Source organism: Paralichthys olivaceus, chromosome 1, assembly GCF_024713975.1.
Source record: "Paralichthys olivaceus isolate ysfri-2021 chromosome 1, ASM2471397v2, whole genome shotgun sequence".
Lineage (NCBI taxonomy): Eukaryota > Metazoa > Chordata > Actinopteri > Pleuronectiformes > Paralichthyidae > Paralichthys > Paralichthys olivaceus.
Window position 1 is genome coordinate 28,718,914 of NC_091093.1, and position 20,670 is coordinate 28,739,583.

At 42.5% G+C, this 20,670-nt stretch overlaps 1 protein-coding gene across 1 annotated transcript; it reads right to left on the minus strand.

Annotated features, from left to right (window-relative positions):
- Positions 1-16,061: 16,061 nt before the first annotated feature.
- On the minus strand, positions 16,062-20,670 carry fibinb (fin bud initiation factor b). The gene has a single exon (XM_020099538.2). It carries the CDS (start codon positions 20,196-20,198, stop codon positions 19,578-19,580), a length of 621 nt encoding a protein of 206 aa, XP_019955097.1. The 5' UTR covers positions 20,199-20,670; the 3' UTR covers positions 16,062-19,577.

Genomic DNA, 20,670 nt, shown 5'->3' on the forward strand with positions numbered 1-20,670 from the left:
ACAGGCTCCAGAACAACAAACTAAATTACACTCGGTCTAATAATCTAACACAAACTGGCCAAATGCACATGTGAGAGAAAAACACTCCATAACATTTCAGACTTCTTCTGCTCTGATGGGTAAAACAAGTGGTGTGAATGGAGTCAATACTTTAATAAGCTTATTTAAACCACTTTAATACTATAATAACATTGTAAAGGCATTCTGCGGTTTGGTGTGTTTGCTACCAGAGACGTTTACTGCTCTGGGTGTCAGAGAAATCAGCATTTCGCCTGTTAAACAGGATTTTTGAAAGTTTGAGCACTTAAGAGTATTTAGCAAGGATCATTAAGTCTTTTCCAATTTGTTCATTGAAGGTGGCGCTTCATAACCTCCATAGCATTTCATTTTCCTCAATATTTTCCAGTTGATTGAATAATTTCCCGTAAATGTCCGTTTGACATGTGGTGAGGAAGTGTTTCATTCGAGGATCTGGAGTCGCTCAGTGTTGGTGACAAATGGAAAAAGTTGTGTATTTCAGCTCCTGGTCTAGTTTGTGACGGGAAAACAGACTTGGAAAAGTTTTGTTTCACAATATTAAAACCAAAATACTTACCTCATGTGTTCATTTTCCACATCGCTGAGCTGTGCAGTGATTCACTAAAAACACAGTCGACTATCACACGGCGTTTACAACCAAGGTTAAAAACATATTTCTCCTTCAGCTCTCCTTCAACCAAACTGAGGAAATTACCTCAGGAAATGAAATTGAAATTATAGAATCAGAAAAACCACCATATCATTAAAGCAAAAACCATAATATATAAACTTAAACAAAGTATGTAAAGAGTGAGGTATGAAGTCTCTGAATGATCGTTCAATAAAAATGAGTTTTACAAGGTGTGTGCTCAGTGGGCATGTTCTGAAGTGTCCTCGGAGGAAAGTCTCGAGAGCTGCAACACACGCGTTAAGTTTAGTGTTTAACGTTTAATGGCCAAACGTCCAGATGGAGCTAAAGTCCTGAGGAATGTAGAAAATAACAGCGGGGTTCTGTCACAGCTTTTTTCCACACAGATCTTATGTAACTATAGGATGGAGACGTAGCCGGTGCTTCTTTGACCTTCGACCGTTCACTTACCCCCCCCCCGAACCCAAACAGTAATTATATAATGTACTTCAGCAGCAATAACGAGCGACCGCAGGTTGCAGGGTTCTGTATGAAGGTGACGTTTGAAGTGTTTGGATTTTGGTGTCATTAATTAAATCTTTGTAAAACCAAATTGACACGCCCACTTGACTGGAAATGTGTTTCCAAGATGCTGCTTTCCTCCTGAAGTCTCGAAATACATGTAAACTCACGTCAGATCATTTCGGGAGCTCAGACACACACGATATCAACTTTTCCTCCATCGTGGACTCTGTGCTTCTCTGGAGGAGTCAATCAAAAACACTTTGAAAAGAGTGGGTTTGTCACTGAGAGGCCTTGGAACTGTGGGTTAGTCCAATCTGAAGGAATCTGTGACTGTTAGCACGTCCGTCACACGAGAGTCTATGTTTGTGAAGAAACAAAGCCCTGTTCAGACACAGGCTGCGCTGCAGTGTGTCAGCACATGTGCTATCCAGACCTGGATTCTCTCAGACTTTGGACCAAAGTTAACAGCTCTGATCTGTTCTGTCGTTAATCTGGGAAACTTTTATTTATGTGCGTGATATCTGTTGTGTTGGTGTACATCCTCACGACGTGTGTGATGTAATGTGCACGTGAACCAGTGGGGGCAGTGTGAGGATGTGAGTGAGATAGTTTCGGAAGCGTAGGCCGGATATAAACGGCTCCCAGAAGTGAAGCCAAAGCATCTAGAGTGCACCCTGGTGGGTTATAAATCCTGCCTCCTCCATGTTAGTAGAAATACATTTGGTTTCTGGTATTTTAGGTTCTTATCACACTGATCTTTGAGATCACTGCTGCACAGACACTTTATGGATAGTGGTTGGAGGAGGAGACATGAGTGACTCTTTGCTTTGACTGTGTCTGTTATTATTTCCTCTTTAATCTAGTGTTATTTCCTGTCTTTGTCTCGTTTCCTGCTCTGGTGACTGTTTTCTTGACCTCACATGTTCCACCTGTTTCTATTTATCTCTGACTCTCTTGTGTATTTAGTGTCTTTGTCCTTTTGTCTCTTCGCCCCCCCCCCCCCCCCCCCCCTCATGCTCCTGAGTGTTCCTGAGTTTGTGTTTTCTGTTTCTTCACTGACAGCTCCGACCTGCCTGTGACCAGTGATTGAATCTGGGTCCTGTTGTCTAATTTTAGCAGCCAGACTGGGTTGTGGTAGAACAAAATGACAATTCAATTCCCTTTCCTTCGTTGCTTAGTTTGTTATTTCAGTCGACGAAGTCTATAAGTCCAACGCACGTCCAACGGTGCCACCTAGAGTCCATTCAGGACGTGCTCCTTTCTGCGTGGTTAGAAGAATTGTTTTCTTTTTGTTGAATTGTTGGTTTTGCAGAAATGTTTTTGCTAAAAGCCTGTTAGGAAAAGTGTTTCACTCAGCAGACACTTCAGAGTCTGTTTCGTACAATGAGGGCATTAACAGTGTCGCTCACTGACAGACAGTGGCGGGGATGGGCTCCTTCCTGTGGTCTGGCACCCACACAGACAGTCAGGATACTCCACAGATCCACAGCCACCATTCATGTAGCCGCGCGGTCCAAAGATTACCGCACTGGTTCGGCCGTCGTGCCAACTACCACACAAAATGCTTACAGCATGTGGAAAGCATGCGCGCACGCTGAGCTAAAATAAGTGACCGTGTGGCAGCGATTCAAACCCTCCATTGTGCTGTGTTTGAATGGAAGGTTTAAAAGCCTCAGTATATACAGTGAGGCTGCACAGCATATAAAGATCCAATTAAAACATTTCAGTCGCATCTGTGTTTCATTAGCAGCTTTACAATTATTCAGCTCACACGTGATGTCGTTTCCCTTAAAGATCATCGTCCGGGGGGGGGGAGTTGTGAAGTTGTGAAGAAGCAACGTTAGGCATTTTTGCACATTGTTGACCTATTAGACAAACTGGATGAAAAAATAAAGAAACAAATGTGAGGATTTGACCAAATATGCTGTTTCTGCTGCAGTTCAGAGACGTGTTAATGTTCCAATTAGCGTTGCGAGGCACAAATGCAGCGTCTCGGGTTGAGGTGAATAGTTGGAGGTTCAAGTTTAAGCTCTTAGCACAGACTCCCACCATCTGTGACCTTTTCCTGTGGCTAATAAGTGTTCTTGTATAATTACATGCTGCAGACCCCTGCGCCGCGGCAATAAAAGCACGAGCATCATTAAAGGGCAGCCATGGTTTCTCTCAGGACTCTCAGCACTAACTTGACTCTTGCCTTCCTTCCACTAATGCGGCCGAGAAAATGATTCCTTTGACAGGATCCAGAGGGTTTTTCTTTTTTCTCTTAGTTGTGTATTTCAGCAAATATCTGAACGCCTGATATGAAGGTATGTGGTGTGTTGTGATTTATTTCAGCTGGGAAACCAAACTCTGCATTATCTGACTTGAATTATCTGGCAGCAGGATATTGTACCAGGGGAAAGAAAAGTTTGAGAGTATCTGCACGACCAAGGTTATTTAACAGAATCAACGTCCGCATCATCTGTGCTACGCACACGTCTGCCGTCCTCACTACTTCCGAGTTCTAGAGCCGTTAAAAGTTTGGAAACGCTGCTGCTCCTGTTTTAGATGCTACGTTTTAGTCTAGACGTTCCCTCACTGTGAGTATTAGCTGAGTTAGCTCTGCAGCAGATCTGCTTTTAACCAAGTCTGACTCTTTACCACTTACGCCCACTTTCGTTTGGCTTCAGTTTTGTACAGAACATGATTACATCCGGATTACGCTGCTCTAATATCGTTATGAGTGAATGGTGCTAATACATCCACATTACATACATGCAAACACGCTGATTATGAACATATCAGTCAAATCTCGCCGCACAATGTCCTACGACAACTACAGTATTTTAAAAACTCTTTCTTTGCGGTTATGTTCGGGCACTTGGTTTATGGTTCACAGGTTTTTCAACATGACGCATTTACATTCAACCAGAACCACAATCCCTCCCTGACCCTTGACCAAAGTGCTTCTCATGCCTGAACCAAACCACCGACAGCCAGCGACCACACTCTGCAGACACACTTCAGTAGAATGTGACAATAACACACCCGGAGCCACTTCCTGGTGACTCCTCAGATGTTAGTGTCGAGCCCTCATCGATGAAATGTTGCCTCTCAACATAATCCAGACAGTTGTGATGTTGCCAGCTCACAATCACTTGGGTGAAATATCGTTCGAGGAGAAAACACATTACTGACAAGTCAGTGAAACATTACAGGACCTGTGTGTAGAATTTAAGATAAGATCCTTTATTAGTACAACTTTGGGAAAAGTTACAGCAGCAAAGGGGAAGGGGAAAATACACACTGAATAAAAGTACTGAAGAAGTACAGATGAAATATGAACACAGGAGGATATAAATAGAAAATAATATGTACATTGGATAGTCAACATGATATAGCTTAAGATAATATAATATATATATTAATATATAACATGCTGTAAATTATAATGATCGTAAATAAAAAATGTCAATCAAACTAGAAGAAAATACTGATGTCAAAAATACAATATGGTAAAACCATACATTTATAAACAGCATTGCACATATATGACATTGAACTTGCACAGATAGAAAATCACCAGTGAGATATATAAGTTGCATGAGGGAGAAAATGAATAATATTTTTGTTTTCGTGAATGAAGTGAAGAATTGTTCATCTTTTTTACAGAAGCAGAAGAAGAAGAAGAAGCTCTTCCACTGAGACTGTGATGTTTCCCCGCCGTGTTTCCACAGAGACAATTCTAAATTTAAATCCTGTTCACTGGGCCCTTAATATTTTACATAATTGGTTGTAAACACAGATGTTTTAAACCAACGACGTTTAAAAGTTGATTCCATCTTTAACCCATAAATAACATCGTAGTGCAGGAGCTCCTTCACATTAACTCTCTTCTAAAAGCTTCTGGTAAACAAGCTGTGCACTGTACAGTCGTGTTAGAACACTTTTCTCATTTCAGAGGGAAAATATTCTTGAATTTCCAGCAGCGAAAGGCGTTTATGTGCGGCCACCCAACTTTGTGGCGTGGACGGCTCTTCCCGGGGGCCCGTCCGACTCTGGCTGGTTTGTTTGGAGCGGTGTGCGATGATTTGACTGGCAGACGAGAGGCGGCGCAGACCGAGACACAAGGGAACCGGTGCTCAGAAACGCGAAGTGCATGTACAGCTAAATAAATGGAGCCTGTCTGGATGCAGAGACCGGTCCCTGAGAGCCGGTCCACCCTTTAAATTCTATTATTAGGAAACTGCAATGACACCATGGTCGGAAACCCCATTTTTCTGAATAAATTAATTGTGTCTTCAGAGCTGCACATACTGAACCTCCACCTGTCCACGCTCGGCCATTGTTCTGAAAAAGACAGAACTGTACCGTGCGGTTCTCTGCATATTTAACCACTACAGGCAATTTCCCATGTTCCCCATCAGCTGCTCCTGCTGACCCCCACTGTAAAGCTCCTTTATCTTTACTGTAATACATGGTTGTCGGAGTTTCACTTGTTTTAAAGTTTTTAGTTTCTTTTTCTCAGTCAGTGAATAATCTGAGGGCGAATCAATAGGAGTTTTACTTTCACTTCCATGCTCGAGAGGCATTTTTGGCCTTTGTCATTATTTTCAGCTGGGAGACAGACCTGCCACCCGAGGCTTTATGCACCCATGTGGCGTGCACCCTAATTGTGAACTGTTGATGTAAATGAAGAGTGAGAATATCCTGCAGAATAACCTTTTGTAACATTTTTCAATCAATGATTTAGACGCTCTCTCATCCCTTGAGGACCTCGTGCTCCGTCCTCCGACATGTGCAGCGTTGCTCACATACACCCACGTGCAGTGCACATAGGAGAACATACAGCAGTTATAATTTAAATAAATGAAATATTCATTCACTATTATTGGGTTTTGACACATTTGCAATAATGTAGGAATGATTTTATCAGTTAAATAGAAAATAAACCTTCATTAATCGTTATCATGATATTGATTTGAAGTCATGTCGCCCAGCCAAAGGATACAAGTGAAAATAAAAGGATCCATAGTGCAGGGATATAAGGTTTGTTTGGATTTGATTCTATTTAGATTAAACTGACTTGACCGCAAAGAAGAACCAGAATCAGGTCAAACACATAAATCTTCTGTGGTAAATCTCCAGCACACTATAAACCTGCTGTCCTGTCAGCGGCCGCACAGGGAATTATCATGTTGAATGCACCTCCAGTCGCACACTGAGGTGCAGTCTTCCGTGATCTGTGTTCTCAGTCCACTCACTGCCTGACACTGGAAGCTCATTCCAGCTGCAGCTGGAGGCTGCGCTCTCGGACGGGCTGCTGTCCTTCATACTCTCCTGCTCACTGGAAGAGAGAGAACATGCCGGAGTTTCTCTGTGTCCACGACACGAAGACAGATGATAATAGAAAGACACGTGAAGAACTTAGAGAAGATTTTTATACACAGTAAAATGATCTGCCTAAAACATCCTGAAGTATGTTGGATTTAAAATCATCTTCATGCTGTTGATTGGGTCGGAGCATGTTCGATGTTTATGATAATCGGCTCCAACAGACGGAGAGCGAGCTGAGCGGGAAGCGTTGTGTACTTGAACTTAGCTGCGATTAAATAACTGTCTAATCTCGCTCGGACTACATCCATATTTCTAACGGCGGTCCTCCTCCATGTTTGTTTTTCTTCTGCAGTCACACTGCAGGTCAGACGTTTGTTTGCCAACCGCCGTAAAAAAAAAGAGGAGATATTGTGAGTCTCTGGAATCACCACTGTAAAATAGTTTTCTACAAACAGCACAAGTGTGTTGTCTTACGTTGTGGCCAAATCGGAATTAACAGAAATTGACCTTATGGCCCAAGTGCAGCCACAGAACTTGCATTAATTAAAGTGATTCTGAGGAATTAAAGGTCAACTATGACTTTTAAAAGAACGTTTTTTTAAATTGACACTCAAAAGAGCATGCATCGTCAAATAAAAATATCTGAGCTGCACAAATGTGTTCTAAACTGAACTTTATTATCTTGAACATCAACCCAGGTCTGCAGCAGGTTAAAGTTTAAACCACAAGTGTAATTAGGTTGAAGTGATCATGTGATCACACAGGCTTGAACCTGTTTGAACCTTAACCTGTAGCTGAGGTAATGACAGAGCCACAGACCCAGTGAACAGCAACCTGGGAAAAAGGCCCATTGTCTTCCATCGTGTTCCCCGGCGCAGGATGGTGAAGGTGTCATCAACTACGTTTTATGGTAAAACATACAGAACTACACGAGAGGCTCAGAGCTGCAGGACGTTGTTGTATTTTTTTCAGTGAGTCTCTGGTGTCCCGACCGAGTCTGATCCCCAAACGTCTCATGATCGAGGTGTTGAAAGGCTCCAAATGGTGATTCATCTAAAACGAACATTTAACCCCCTGAAACAGGCGTAAGAATCAAGCTCCACCATGTGATGGTTTAGACACAGAAACCTCAGCACTAACCGCCTGCAGTGGCTTCATGGTTTTTTTCGCCAATCCTGCAGGAGGACGTAAAACCACAATCAGAGAACTTGGCTCTGGAGACTCACTGGCAAATGTTTTCATCAGAGCTGCATCATAAAATTGAGTTGTGCAGATTTCGCTGGCTGCCGTGCGTGTTTATTTTTCCCAAATTTCCTGTGCTTTGAGTGAAGCAGTGCATTATTTATGCCTCCCGAGTTGGAATGCCACAAAGTCCCCGAAGTCATTATCATTTTGAATGAGACGCACCGAATGACGCCACCCCTGACTGCATATGCAAGACATTATAGTTTTATGATTACAGTTCTCCTGACATCAGTGTGTCGTCTGTGCTGTGAGAAGAAGAAGTTGTTGTCCGTACCACTAATGGTATATTTTACTCCCTTCAGAGTAAATATTTGTTCTACACACAAACATTCTTTCAAATCAACTTGTCTATTTGCTTTAATTTATATCCATGTTATATTTGCGAAAGAATCCCAGTGTAGGAATTCTTCAGTGACTGTTTCCATTAGATGAACGGAGGATAATGTGCTTTAAATGCACCAGAAATTAAACAATTAATCCGTTTAGCGACCAGGGATTGCGGCCAATTTCACATCCAAAGTTCCGTCCCCACAAAGTCCCAGTGAAGGTCCCTTCAGTCACTGCTGTGTCTCTTATTGCAGTAATTGTGTAGTTAAACGCAGCAGTCACCACTGGACAGAGTACAAGGTACATTATGTGAGTGATTACTCAGAGGACGAGTGACGCAGGACTAAACTTCCACTGCAGCTGAGCTTCATAATCCCCTAATAAAAAAAGGTTTGTGGGGATTTCGCTGCTAAATGCCTGAATACTTCTTCCACTGCTCCGTTAATTGAGCAGATTTGTCTTTGAAAATTGCTGTTGTCTCGTTGCATTTGTGTTTCAATATGCAGAGAAGCAGCGGAGCTAACAGCGAGCATCGGGTTTCCATTCGGTTTGCTCCCCAGTTAATTTTGGTTTGATGCATTTTCACTGATACAAACACAAGATGAAAAATGACCCAGTACCGTGAAACTGCTGCTCTGCTGGAGTGAGGATTGAGATCTCATGAAAATGCAAATGCAATTAATTATTTTTCTAATAGTTGGGAGTAATTTAAGTGGAGATAAGGTGCAAATCCTCGTAATTTGTTTTAAATTGGTTTTGAATCTGGACTCGTAATATGAGTAAGGGGCTGTTATAACATAATATAGAGTACAACAAATGAATCATATCGAGGCTTAATAACTTAGACAAAGACGTCATGGCTGTTAAAGCGCAGCTGCAGAGACCTCGTCAAACTCTTTTTAGATAATTCCAATAAAACAATATGAAGCTAAAACTGCCTCCGAGTGAAATGCAGATTCTATTCGATCTCTGTATTTCAGTGTGAGACAGGAAGAATGACACAATATGCAGAGCAACAAGCTTTTATTAAACCAATTTATTTTACATTACTTACAACTGATTTCAAAACAAATTTTATTCTACATATTGTTGTGGCTGCTGAGCTCGGGGACGGTTCCATGACGAGGCAATTAAAACATTCGCTTCATGTGGAGTTGAACTCTTGTGAACTTTGACCGTCACATTTCTATGTCAGCGGTCCGGCATGTTTCTGAGGAAAAAGACTTCCGTCCCCTGTCCCCTCCTTCATATTTGCTGTCTGGCGGCGAGATGAAAAGATCGATATCACTGTCACACAGACAGATCGCCTCACCGAGTCAGTGAGCTCAGCTTCGCCCGAAGCCTGAACACAGCTAATCTGGCTCTGTCCAACTATAACAACCCGTCAACCAGCACCTCTGCTCATTAATTAACATGTTGTAAAAACAATAATACTGGCAACTGCACTGAGACAAGAAAAGGTCGGTGTTTTTACTCTGCTTCAATTTAACTAATTAGACCAATTACCTTAACGTGATAATTAAGCTTTACAGGTGCTGGCAGGAAGATTATTTGTTGCCTTTGGTCTGAGCCAAAAACCTGGAGGCTGCTTCCTGTTTCCAGTCTTTGTGCTAAGCTCGTCTGAGATAATGAGCTACTGGCTCTTGCTTGATTACTGTACAGTCATGAGAGCGACATCAGGATCAAGGAAAGGCAATTGTATATTAATAAAGCACCGTTCATACACCGAGGTAGAGTCAAGGTGCTGCACAGGAACATTAAAAAAAACAACACCGAGAAAATTAGCAAGCGGTTTAAAACAAATTTCAAGCGAGGTTTAAAAGAAAAGTATGAAAGAAATGGAAGAAGTAAAACATGTACGAATGAAATAGATAGAACTGAACTAGAGTCCATGGATGGAGATGAGTGTGTGGAATCTGGTGCAGGACGATGCGGGGGAGAGATTTCGAGCTTTGGACAAACAGGCAGCAGGACAGGTCGGGATTTTCTCCAACTGCTGCAGTGAGAGGTCGTGCATGTTTTAGTCTGGTCCACTTTTCTCTGTGTTGTAGTAAACTGTGGAATGGAACGTTGAGGCGGAGGCTGGGGGCTGAGGGGCTCTGAGTCAGGGGTGTAGTTGGTTCTTTGCTCGTCTATCTGTAAAAAAAAGTCACTGCTACACGCCACTGATATAAATGAAGTCCAGTCTCTGTGTTTCATTGCAGTTTTATGTGGAATGAATCATTTCTGGCGTCTGAGGATTTTCCAGTGCCTGTTGGAATGAAATATCCACATCAACAGCCACATTGATTTCCTCCGAAAGACGCTGAAATCAAAGTGTCTTTGGTTTCTTATTGATCTCGACAGAGAAATAATGAGCGAACACCCATCGTCCTGAATCCAGCTCTTCTCTGGCACCGAGACAAGTTCACATGAGGTTCACCCCCCGTGAGATTGTTCCCCGTTCTTTCTGGAAGGTCCGACGAGCTGCACATGTGCACGGACACGGAGCCAATAGAGGTCTGTGCTTTGCTGTCTGTTAGTCAGAGCCGTCTGTTATTTTACACAGTGATGTGAGCTAGCATGAAGAGCTGGAGTCTGCCAGCGGCCGTGAGGAAGGAGAGATTTAAAACAGACGAGAAGTTGGTTCGGGCGAAAGCATCCAGCAGCACTCACTGACTGTCATGTTGGTTTTAAGAGTTCAAGTAAAAATTTCGAAATATCTGACGTCAAGAAAAACTGTCAGAGCAGAATAAAATACTTTTTTCATCATGTGATTCATGGAACGTCTCAGAGGTTTAGACCTTGAGGAAAGTTGTGGATGAATGTTTGGTTGAAACCTCCGGTGGTTAAACCAACAGCGGTAAATTCGCGCCATTCATCATTATTCTCTTTCTCCAGTGTTTTTACTGTGAAGCTGTTTTCAGACATAAACTCCAGAAAACACCCGTGTGTTTCATATATTGAGAACCCGGCAGATTTCTTCAGAACGTAGTAAACGATGCTCGTGTCATATCACTTCCGTCAAAGCTGTCATCCAATTAGCAGCTACAAATCATGCTAATTAATGATGTGTTCAAAACAACAACAACACAAACTGACATTCCAGTAAATGTCTTATTTTAATCCTGCACGTCCCTCGGGGGATGGTAATTAACGATTTGAAAACGAAACGTGCAGAAAGAAATAAACATCCCCGATGTAGAGTTAAAAAAATTGAGTTTAAAACTGGATCCACATCAGCACATTTGAGACATGAGGCTCACACGCAGTGAGAAAAAAAAAACCTACAATAGATATATTACACTTCTTTTTTTTTTTCAAGTAAAACTGAATTACCAACCGTTCTGAAATGTCTTTTGTAATGACACGGGCATTGAGCGTGCATTAAAATAGATTTGTTCTTGGGCCATTATCTCAGGCTGAAGAGAAATAACTTCATTAGGGGAGGGGGGGGGGGGGGCACTGTGAGACTGAGCAGCTGCCGCAGGAGAAGACGGGAGAGGACAGAAGGAGAGAGAGAGAGAGAGAGAGAAGAACTAAAAGTGGAGTAAATGAGCTGTAAGTAAAGTTAAAGCGGGCAGCAGCTAGCATAGTAAAATATATTATAATTACATAATCTAGACTAGAAGAACATAAAATTAAAAAAACATAAAATTTAAATCATATAAACTGTATTACATCATAACAAAACATCTCTGGAAACAAACACCAATTAAAAAAGCAAAGAAATGAAAATTGACTAATGATGATAAATCTGCAATGTACATTAGTGTGTTCTTTTATTAATTTAGAGATATTCTGATCAGACGTTGTTCGTAGAGGTTGTGTATTTTATTGTATATTGACTCAGCGCTGTGTCAATGTTGAACTAGAGGTTCTGTGAGGCTGCACTTACACCCCTGACTCAGCGGTAGCATCGGATGGTGACATGTAGATGTTCAGCAGGTTCAGGGAGTAAGAACGCAAATATTTGCCGATTAGCATTGAACACAAAGTCGACTACAGCTGAGGCTAATGTCATTATCTCTGCAGGCATTTGTTCATTAACGAAAGGGCTAAAAGCTAGAGGGGTTAGCTAATTGATTGTGTTTCATCCTGAGAGGGAAATGTATTTACAGTAATCGACTTTACAAGGGGAAAGTCAGGGGATCACAAAGGTTCAGTGGGACGCATCTTCAGAGAACAATGAATGTCTGAGTCACAATTTGAACCGACCCATTTTTATATATTGAGATATTTTTGACCTGCGGATGGCGCTAAAGGAAGAAGTGGCGACCCCCCCCCCTCCCACGCTTACGCATCTGTTGAGATGGGAATTAAGATTATGATATTACATTTATATGAGCCTGCTGTGCAGAGGTTCTGTTGTCGGTGGTCAGAATGAGTTGCAGCTGTAAGAAGAGACACTTGTGAGAGCTGCCGCAGAAACACAGCCTGAAACAGAGACACAGATTCAGACACACAAAAAGAAATGATAGCATCGCAAACCCCCCCCTCCCCCAATCTGTCAGGAAATACAATCGATTCCCTGACGAGGAGCAACAACTGATAATGAAAAACGATAAGAAGGAATATTGGAATTTCTCTTTGTGTTAGATGTTAACGGGTCTGAGCTGCTGCACAAGCAAACTCTTGAAGGTCTGCATGATGTATGATGTCACTGCCACCGTGCTGCAGCCGCTGGGCACGCTGGGTCATCGTCTCACTGCCAGAGGCTTGTGGGAGCGTTGCAGCGAGTGGCGCCTGGATATAATTTGAAGTAAACTGTGACATAAGGGCCCAAAGTGAGCTGAAGAGCAGCCAGAAACATTTTCATGGGAGATTTTCTGTTATGTGTAATTGTGTGAGTGAGTGTGGCGGGAATTTTGCTGCAGCCTTGCACACAGACTTTTCCAAGTATACACACAAATATACTCTGTGCCTGAGTATAAGTCAGATGATATGACCCATTTAAACTCAATGACACGCGAGAATACGTGTCACTGAGTTTGTCAAACTTTATTGTTTATGTTGTATATTTCAACGCAGCTTTTTGAGACCCACTGGCATCGATTGTGTAGATTAAATGTCACTCACATGCAACATTTTATTTAATCAAGCTGCACCAAATTGCACAGACTCAAACATATCAGTCCTCTGAATATGCCAAATTTAAAAAATAAAATCAAGATGCATGAATTATTCCCTGGGAATAAAAGAAATTCCCTGTCTCGCACTGTTAAAGAAAGTGAAGAACAAATCTTGCTTCCACATCATTTGTTTGGATCCACAACAAAAATGTAATGAGCTCTTTTTTTTGGCTCCTTCCTCCATGTTTCAATCAAATCAGTTCATTTTACCAACATGCAAAGAGACGAACATATGAACATATGAATATAAACCTATTTCTACTCAAACTGAGCGACTCTAATTATTAACTCTTATTAACTCGAAATCGTGAGATAAAGCTGCAGCTGCTCACTTTGGTTCGAAAGAAGTTAATTTAGTTGTTAGTTTATTTTTCAGTGCAGGAGCTGGATGAAGTGCAGAAAAGTGAATTCATCTCATAAAGTCAGAGTGTCGTTGACACTGACTAGTTTGACTGAGGGGTGTAAATATTAGGAACAACCTTGTGTCACCATGAGCTTAACAATTCCAAAAGAAATGTTTATTTGAACATATCTATTCAATTTACTACATAACTCTATACATTCACCCACAGAGACTCGTGTCTGGGAGATTTGATCGCTGGCGTTATCGACCTGCCGGCTCACTTCTGGACATTCTTCCTCCCCGAGAGCCAACATCTGTTCTGAACACAGAGCCGCCTCTTAGACTGATTTCACCTTCTCTGCCTTCGTATTTCGCTCTCTCACACTCAACACCTTCCAGAAATGAGGCAATAAGTAGACCCAATAACTGTGCTCTTAAATATATGAGCTAACTAACAAGGTTTCCAATAACAATACGGTCTCTGTATTTGTTCCAGCAATTTAAAAGCAAATAGCAGCTTCTCAGCAATCAGAGGGAGAACTGTGTGAGTGTAATCGCTGAATCGTTTTCAATCAACCTTGGATCGTTTGCCGAGCTGGAACTCTCTCCTTTAAATACGGATGTTTCATGTTGTTGTAGAATTCAACTTTCATCCAATATCTAGAGAGAGAGGATGAAATATGCTTCAGGAGCTGACACAGCAGAGAGCTCGTCAGAGGGAGAAAATCTCTGGATTGTGTTTTTTATGTTCCAGCTTCGCTGCAAAATTAGGGAGGTCACCAAACCTTTTTTTTTTTTTTGTAAATACGCCTACTCCTGTGTAAGTAGGGCACTTCTTCAAAATGATTTAATGTCAATGTGCCAGAAGTACTTCAAACCGCGACAGAGCGACACACCCTGAACTCATAACATGACTTCATTTTCCATTTTCTTTTTTTTTCATCTGACACCGTATTGAAATTCCCTCTGCAGAATAGTGACACAGGGCAGACGCCATTAAGCCTCTCTGGGCTGCCACTCTATTCTACTGGGGTTAGCGCTGAGGGCTTCTAATAAAAAGTGGAGGTGCACACATGTCAACGCAATAGATGAATGTTAGCACAAGGAGTTATACAAGAGCACGTCTTTTGTTTCTCTGCTGTTAAAGTTAGTCATTACGAAAATGAAATATAAAATACAATGCAGGATCATTTATTTCCTCTGTGGACAATAGTTAAAGCAGACGTTTCATAAAAGATGATCTTATGTGCTTTAGGTTACATTAATGATTTTTCCTCTTAATGGTGCCAATAATCTTTTTGCACAAATGAGAAAACCAGGGATTTTCCGCTCTCGTGGAAAAATACACTGTGGGGTAAAGCTTCCACGTGTGTGTTAGCGGTGTGTGTGTCCTTTACGTTCCGAGTGTAAACTGTGGGCTCGAAGTTTAATCAGACCATGTGTGCTTGAACTACATTATTGCACAGTCGGCACTTTTTCATGGAGTACAGTCGAGGATACTCAGGGGATTTAAATTCCTTCCTTTCCAAATTTTCTGTTTACGCCACCTTTTTTTTTTTTTTTTTTTAACAAAATAATGTTGTTTTCCGCTGACAGGAAAAAACAAGCTGTTTGCATGGAACCACTCGAAATACCGTCAGCACAACATCCTCACATCTCGGCTCCTCGTAAATACCAACCAGCAGCTTCTTCCTTCGGAGAGCTCATAATCAAGGGGCCACAGCCTCCGTGCAATTCACAGAAGAAAGATGCTTGTAAAAAAAAAGCAAACATGGGGAAGGGGGACTTGTAATTTTGAAGCACGTGGCAGTACAAGATGCAGTCGCTGTGGTTGTGGGTCTACTAAATACCACGGGTCTGTGGACCGCCTGGATGCAGCTCCGTGGGGATCCTCGGCTTCACATGAGGAACGATTTAAAACTCCTATTTGTAAGTTTGTACTAGATAACATTCACTTTAGCAGCTGTTTACCGATCGAATTGACTTTGTCTTTTTTTAATCACTTCTTTGGTGAAGTTAGCATCCTGCAGCTAGCCTGGCCGGGATATAGACCGTGTATAAAGATGAACGACGCCTCTCCGCTTCCTCCCGATGTCTAGAAATCAATCCCCAATGTCCCAGATGCGAACGTCCTGCGAGTCTGTGCAGCATCGATCAGGGGATTGAGCCGTGGTTTCATCAATATGCAACTGTCAATCATGACGTTTCACCCTGTTGTCATAGCAACCAAGCTTGAACATGAATCAGTGTGATTAAATACGACCAAAAATTACAAAAACTTCTATCTGACGTGTATTTTGACTTCTTGCTCTGGCCCATGCCCTGTCCCTTAACATGGAGGAAGACGGATTTACAATATGCACTTTACATTTTCCTCTGTTTAATGACCTGATGATGTTTCTCTTGTTTTAATTCTCTTTATTCCTGTGTGTTCAGCATATCAAGCATGCACCATGTAAATTAAATGTACCATGTCATTAAATCGACAAAGGTGAAGAAGACGAGCGTTTTGACTCAGTGAAAAATAATTTGGCTTCAACACTGTACGTGAAACACAAACCTCTTTATTTGAGAAGACACGACCTGCAGTCTTACCCGTCACACACATCTTGAAGGTGAACAAGAATAGATATATATACGCTGCTCTATTTCAAAACTTTATATAAACAATGAATACATATCAACGTGTTCTGTAATAAAGATATTGGCACTCACAGTATTTACTTACTTCTAATAACACACTGTACATTTTACAAGATTACACTGTCTGTGCAGTACGGCACAGTAGAGGCCTCGCATTTTACACCACGTCACAACCTTTAGCACCGGAACAGTAAAGTGTAGTGCAACGTCTGCAAGCCTGTAGAGCAAAAACAATAAAAAAAAAAGAAACTGTTGGTGTCCACTTGGAAACATTCTTCTGTCACTTCTGAAACGTTCATGTGGAGGACCGGTGATAATAGTCGCTCATGTGAGGAGCTGTGACCGGGTCAGCTGCTTCACTACAGTTTATTTAACGTCCAGGGTCAGAATTAAAACAGAAACACATAATAGAAAAGACACTGACACAGAAACTGTCCAAAATATAACAAGACGTTATATAAAAAATCAGACATTTGTGGAGATTTATTTGATTCACCGTTCACTCAGACTGGGACAATGTGAGTCTGTTGTTTCCGGCCATGTTTAGTGATGTAACGACCTCTGTGTGTGTTTACGGTTCGCTGGGTGTGTTATTATCACTGACGCTGATCACAAATCACAATGTTCTCCGTGCACGTGTCGGATGATGTCATTTGTTTTTGCTGTAACGTTGAAAGAAAGTGAGACTTTTGAATGTGAATGCCGGTCAGACTTTTTTTTTTTTTTAAAGGGTCAGTTCACTCAATAAGCTTGTTTCCTTACTTATTCATAAATGAAGATAATTTGACTTTACTCGATTTTGAGATATCCCTCTGAGATTTCTCACTCACGTCATAAAAGATGATATAAGAACATATGAACTTGTCAGATCTCGTCACGACGACACCACAAGGCCTCAGACGTGTATCGTTGAGCTGGGCTTGTTTTTCTCTAAATGCTGTTCAGTTTTCTTTCTTCAGTATTTTGCAGTTTGACTGTTTCTGGACAGAAATTATTCAGTTTCCCATTTTTATTATTTAATGCTGTGGGCACCACAAACTAAATGTAATTCACCTTCATTGTTCTGGTTTAGCAAAGACACGCTCATATTAGACTCTCAGAGGGCCCCAGGCCCAAATTAGCTCATGCACTCAGCATGTATACACTGGGGCCCCTGTGTTCCAATCAGACTATAAAGAAGACTATACATGGAGCTTCATTATACGACCAGAAACCAACACTCCTCGTATGGTGGAAAAATCTGTTTGTGGAAAGTTGATTGAACCCGGCTGCCCGGTTGGTAATTCAGCTTCCATCTCAAAAATCTGCGTAAATACATAGTTTGTTGATTTTTGAAGTAAAAAAAAGAAAACGAAAACAGCCCCTGCACCAAACAGACATTAAATATCAGCCTTTCTTCAAAAGTTGTACTTCATGAACTCTCGTTGAGGGATACGTGTGTAAGTCAGAAGTTAGTAAAACTCTTCTTTTGGCCGATATCACAGTTTGCAAATGCAAAAATACGAGTCTTTCTATAGTCTTGATTTAAGAATTTCCCTTCATTGCAGATGAACTTCAAATTCTGAGATAAGTTCCTGTTTGCATGTTTAATATCAGCTTAATGTCAGTGAAGTTCAGATCAGGACACTTAGGATTTGCTGACATTTACTGGAATCTATACTTCCCACAATGTTTCCTGCGTCACTTGCTGCTGCACAACCTCCAAGTATAGTATTCCCACCCCTCTATGTTAAACAGCTGGCAAAGTGTGAGTTGCTAATGGTGCGTTCCATTTGAACTGGGAAGTCAAAGTCTCAGAGTTCCCAGAGGGAGATTTCAACTAGAATGACCCCTGGACCATAAGGTCCAACATGGCTGCTCTACGCTTACCTCTGTAGACACTTAGATAAACGCAAATACTGCTCTATGCTATGCTATTGCTAATAACGGCAGGCCTGGCGAGAGGAAACTCTAATCCCTCACACCCCGCAGAGTAAAACAAACCGTTTTATTGTGCCTGAACGTGGTCGACTCGGGCGTGACGTAGTTTCATGGCTTCAACTTCCGAGGTCAGTGGAGCAGAGCATCAGCACTGCGTGTTCCCAAAGTTTTGCAACGTCACAATTACGGCTGATTTTTGTTAATGAGGTTCATGTAGTGGAAAGATTAAGAACGGCTCATGTTTAATGTCTGTTTGAAGTAGTTGAGTTTATTAATTTCATTTGTAATTTAGGCGAACTGACATTTTGAGCTTTGATATTAAATCCCTGATATGAATCTTCACCCATGACCTCACTCGATGGTCTCACTCAAGCATAAAACCTGGAATAAAAAAAAAAAAATGAAATAGAGTGAGGTTTCAGCTTTCAGGCGTAAATCCCAGTTTATTTCCAAATGATCTCCTACGAACTTTCCTGGAAAGAGCCATGCCATTTAATAAATCATTATATTACTTTTGCATGGAAATTCATCTGGAAGTCAACAATAAGCTCAACACAACTAAAATAAAGCTCCTGTAACTCTCTTGTTTTCCTGGAACTAGTACAAAACTGCACAATTCTTTCCAGGAAACTTTCAATACATTTATGAAGGAATAAAGGAAATAGATTTAGGCCACTTTAGGTAACAATGCAGCGCTTCTGGTCGTCCTGTCGCCCGAACTAAATTAATGTGAGCCTAAAGTGGCTCTTGTAAAATAGCAAATGTGGCCAAAATATACCAAAAAACAAATATGAGCCTTTTCTCGCCAACATGCGGTGCTCTAGTCAAAGTGTGATCTGAATGTGAAAGGTGGAAATGGCCCAAATAGAGCAAACCTAATTTGGGCCATCCTTGGTCGACATGCGGTAGTGCCATGGCTCACTTGTGGCCCAGGTCTGGCAAACAGCAGCGGACCACCCAAGTGCGATCACTCCACGCAGTATGTGGGCCGGGCGACAGCGTGGGCCAAATCCGGGCCCAAACTTCTTTGCTATTTGAGAAAGGACCTAAAATAAACTCCGATAAACTATATTTTACAGAACTTCAACTTCTCGTTCTTCGGTCTGATCGGTCTTGTGCCGTGGCTGCAGATGATCGGGGGACAGCGTCGGACACATCTAGGACAAAACAATTTAGCTCTAAGGGAACGAACCTTTAAAATAAACTACGATAAAGTACGTTGGGAAACTTTTTGGGGAAATTCTGGAGACTTGTTGTAGGGACGACTTATTTCCGAACTCCGTGTACTCATAGGGGACAGCGTGGGCCACATCCGGGCCAACACAATTTTTGCTATTTGAGAAAGAACCTAAAATAAACTACGATAAAGTATGTCAGGAAACTTTTTAAGTAAAACCTCCATGAACTCGATCTCGGGCCATGGTTGGGTGATCGGGGACAGTGGGCCTCATCCGGGGCCAACACAATTTTGCTATCTGAGAATTTTAAGATAAAACTTTTTTCAGAACTTCATGTACTCGTTCTTGAGTCTGCTCAGTCTCGTCCCGTGGCTGCGGATGATCAGGGACAGCAGCTCGTGTTTGTCCCTCAGCCCCAGGGAGACGTCCAGCGTGTCCTTCAGCACGTCCCGCGTGTGCACCATCATGCTGAGGAAGTCGTCGTTGAGCCGGTGCTCCTCCCGCAGCTCGCTCTCCTGGCTCTGCTTGAACTTCACCTCCAGCTCCAGCAGAGACTTCTCGGAGTTCGTGAAGGCCTCGCTGATCTGCGCCGTCTCCCTGCGCAGGTACTTCCCGTAGCTGTCCTCCCCGTCCAGGTCGTAGGAGATGCTCTTCCCGATGCCCTCCAGCACCCGCGCCGCGTCCTCGATCTGCCGCTTCACGATGGTGAAGTCGTCGCGTATCGCCGCGTCCTGGTCCTCGTCGACGCCGCACTTTCGCTCGTCGGTCATCTTGAACAACATCTGGCACTTCTCCGGGTCGTCGTTCTCCTCGTAGTCCCCGTCCGGCACGAAGTAGTGATGGAAGGTGCCGTTGGACATCTCCGGGTGCAGCGGTCCGCGGTACGAGGCTGCGCACAGTGTCCACAACATCCCGGCGCACAGGAGCCAGTGGAGAGAAGCCATGGTCCGTCCGCTTGTCCACAAACACACGACTATTAAATGTTAGTAAAAAAAAAAAAAGTTTAAACCTCAGCTCGAGCCTCACGCAGACTATTTAACTCCAGTCCGGCGCAGAAACCCAAACATCTCCCCCGGGTTTAAACCTCCAAAAGTGCACAGTTAAGTTTCCTCCTCCACGTCTCCTCTTCCTCCTCCCGGATAAAAAAACAACCTCTCTCCTCTTCTTCCTCCTCCTCTTCTTCTCCTTCTTCTTCTTCTTCAGTCCAGGCTGCCAGCTCCCATCGCTCCTCTGTGTGTGTGAAAGTGTGTCTGAGCGCTGGTTCTCCTCCTGACTTGTGTCGGTGCCTCGAACGCAACATCTGGATGCCTCCGCTGCCTCTCCGGGTTTTTGTCTAATAATAATCCCCCGGAGCTGCTCTCAGGTTACAGCCCCTCCGTCACTGACAGGGCTGCATTCAGTCTGCACCGGGGGCCG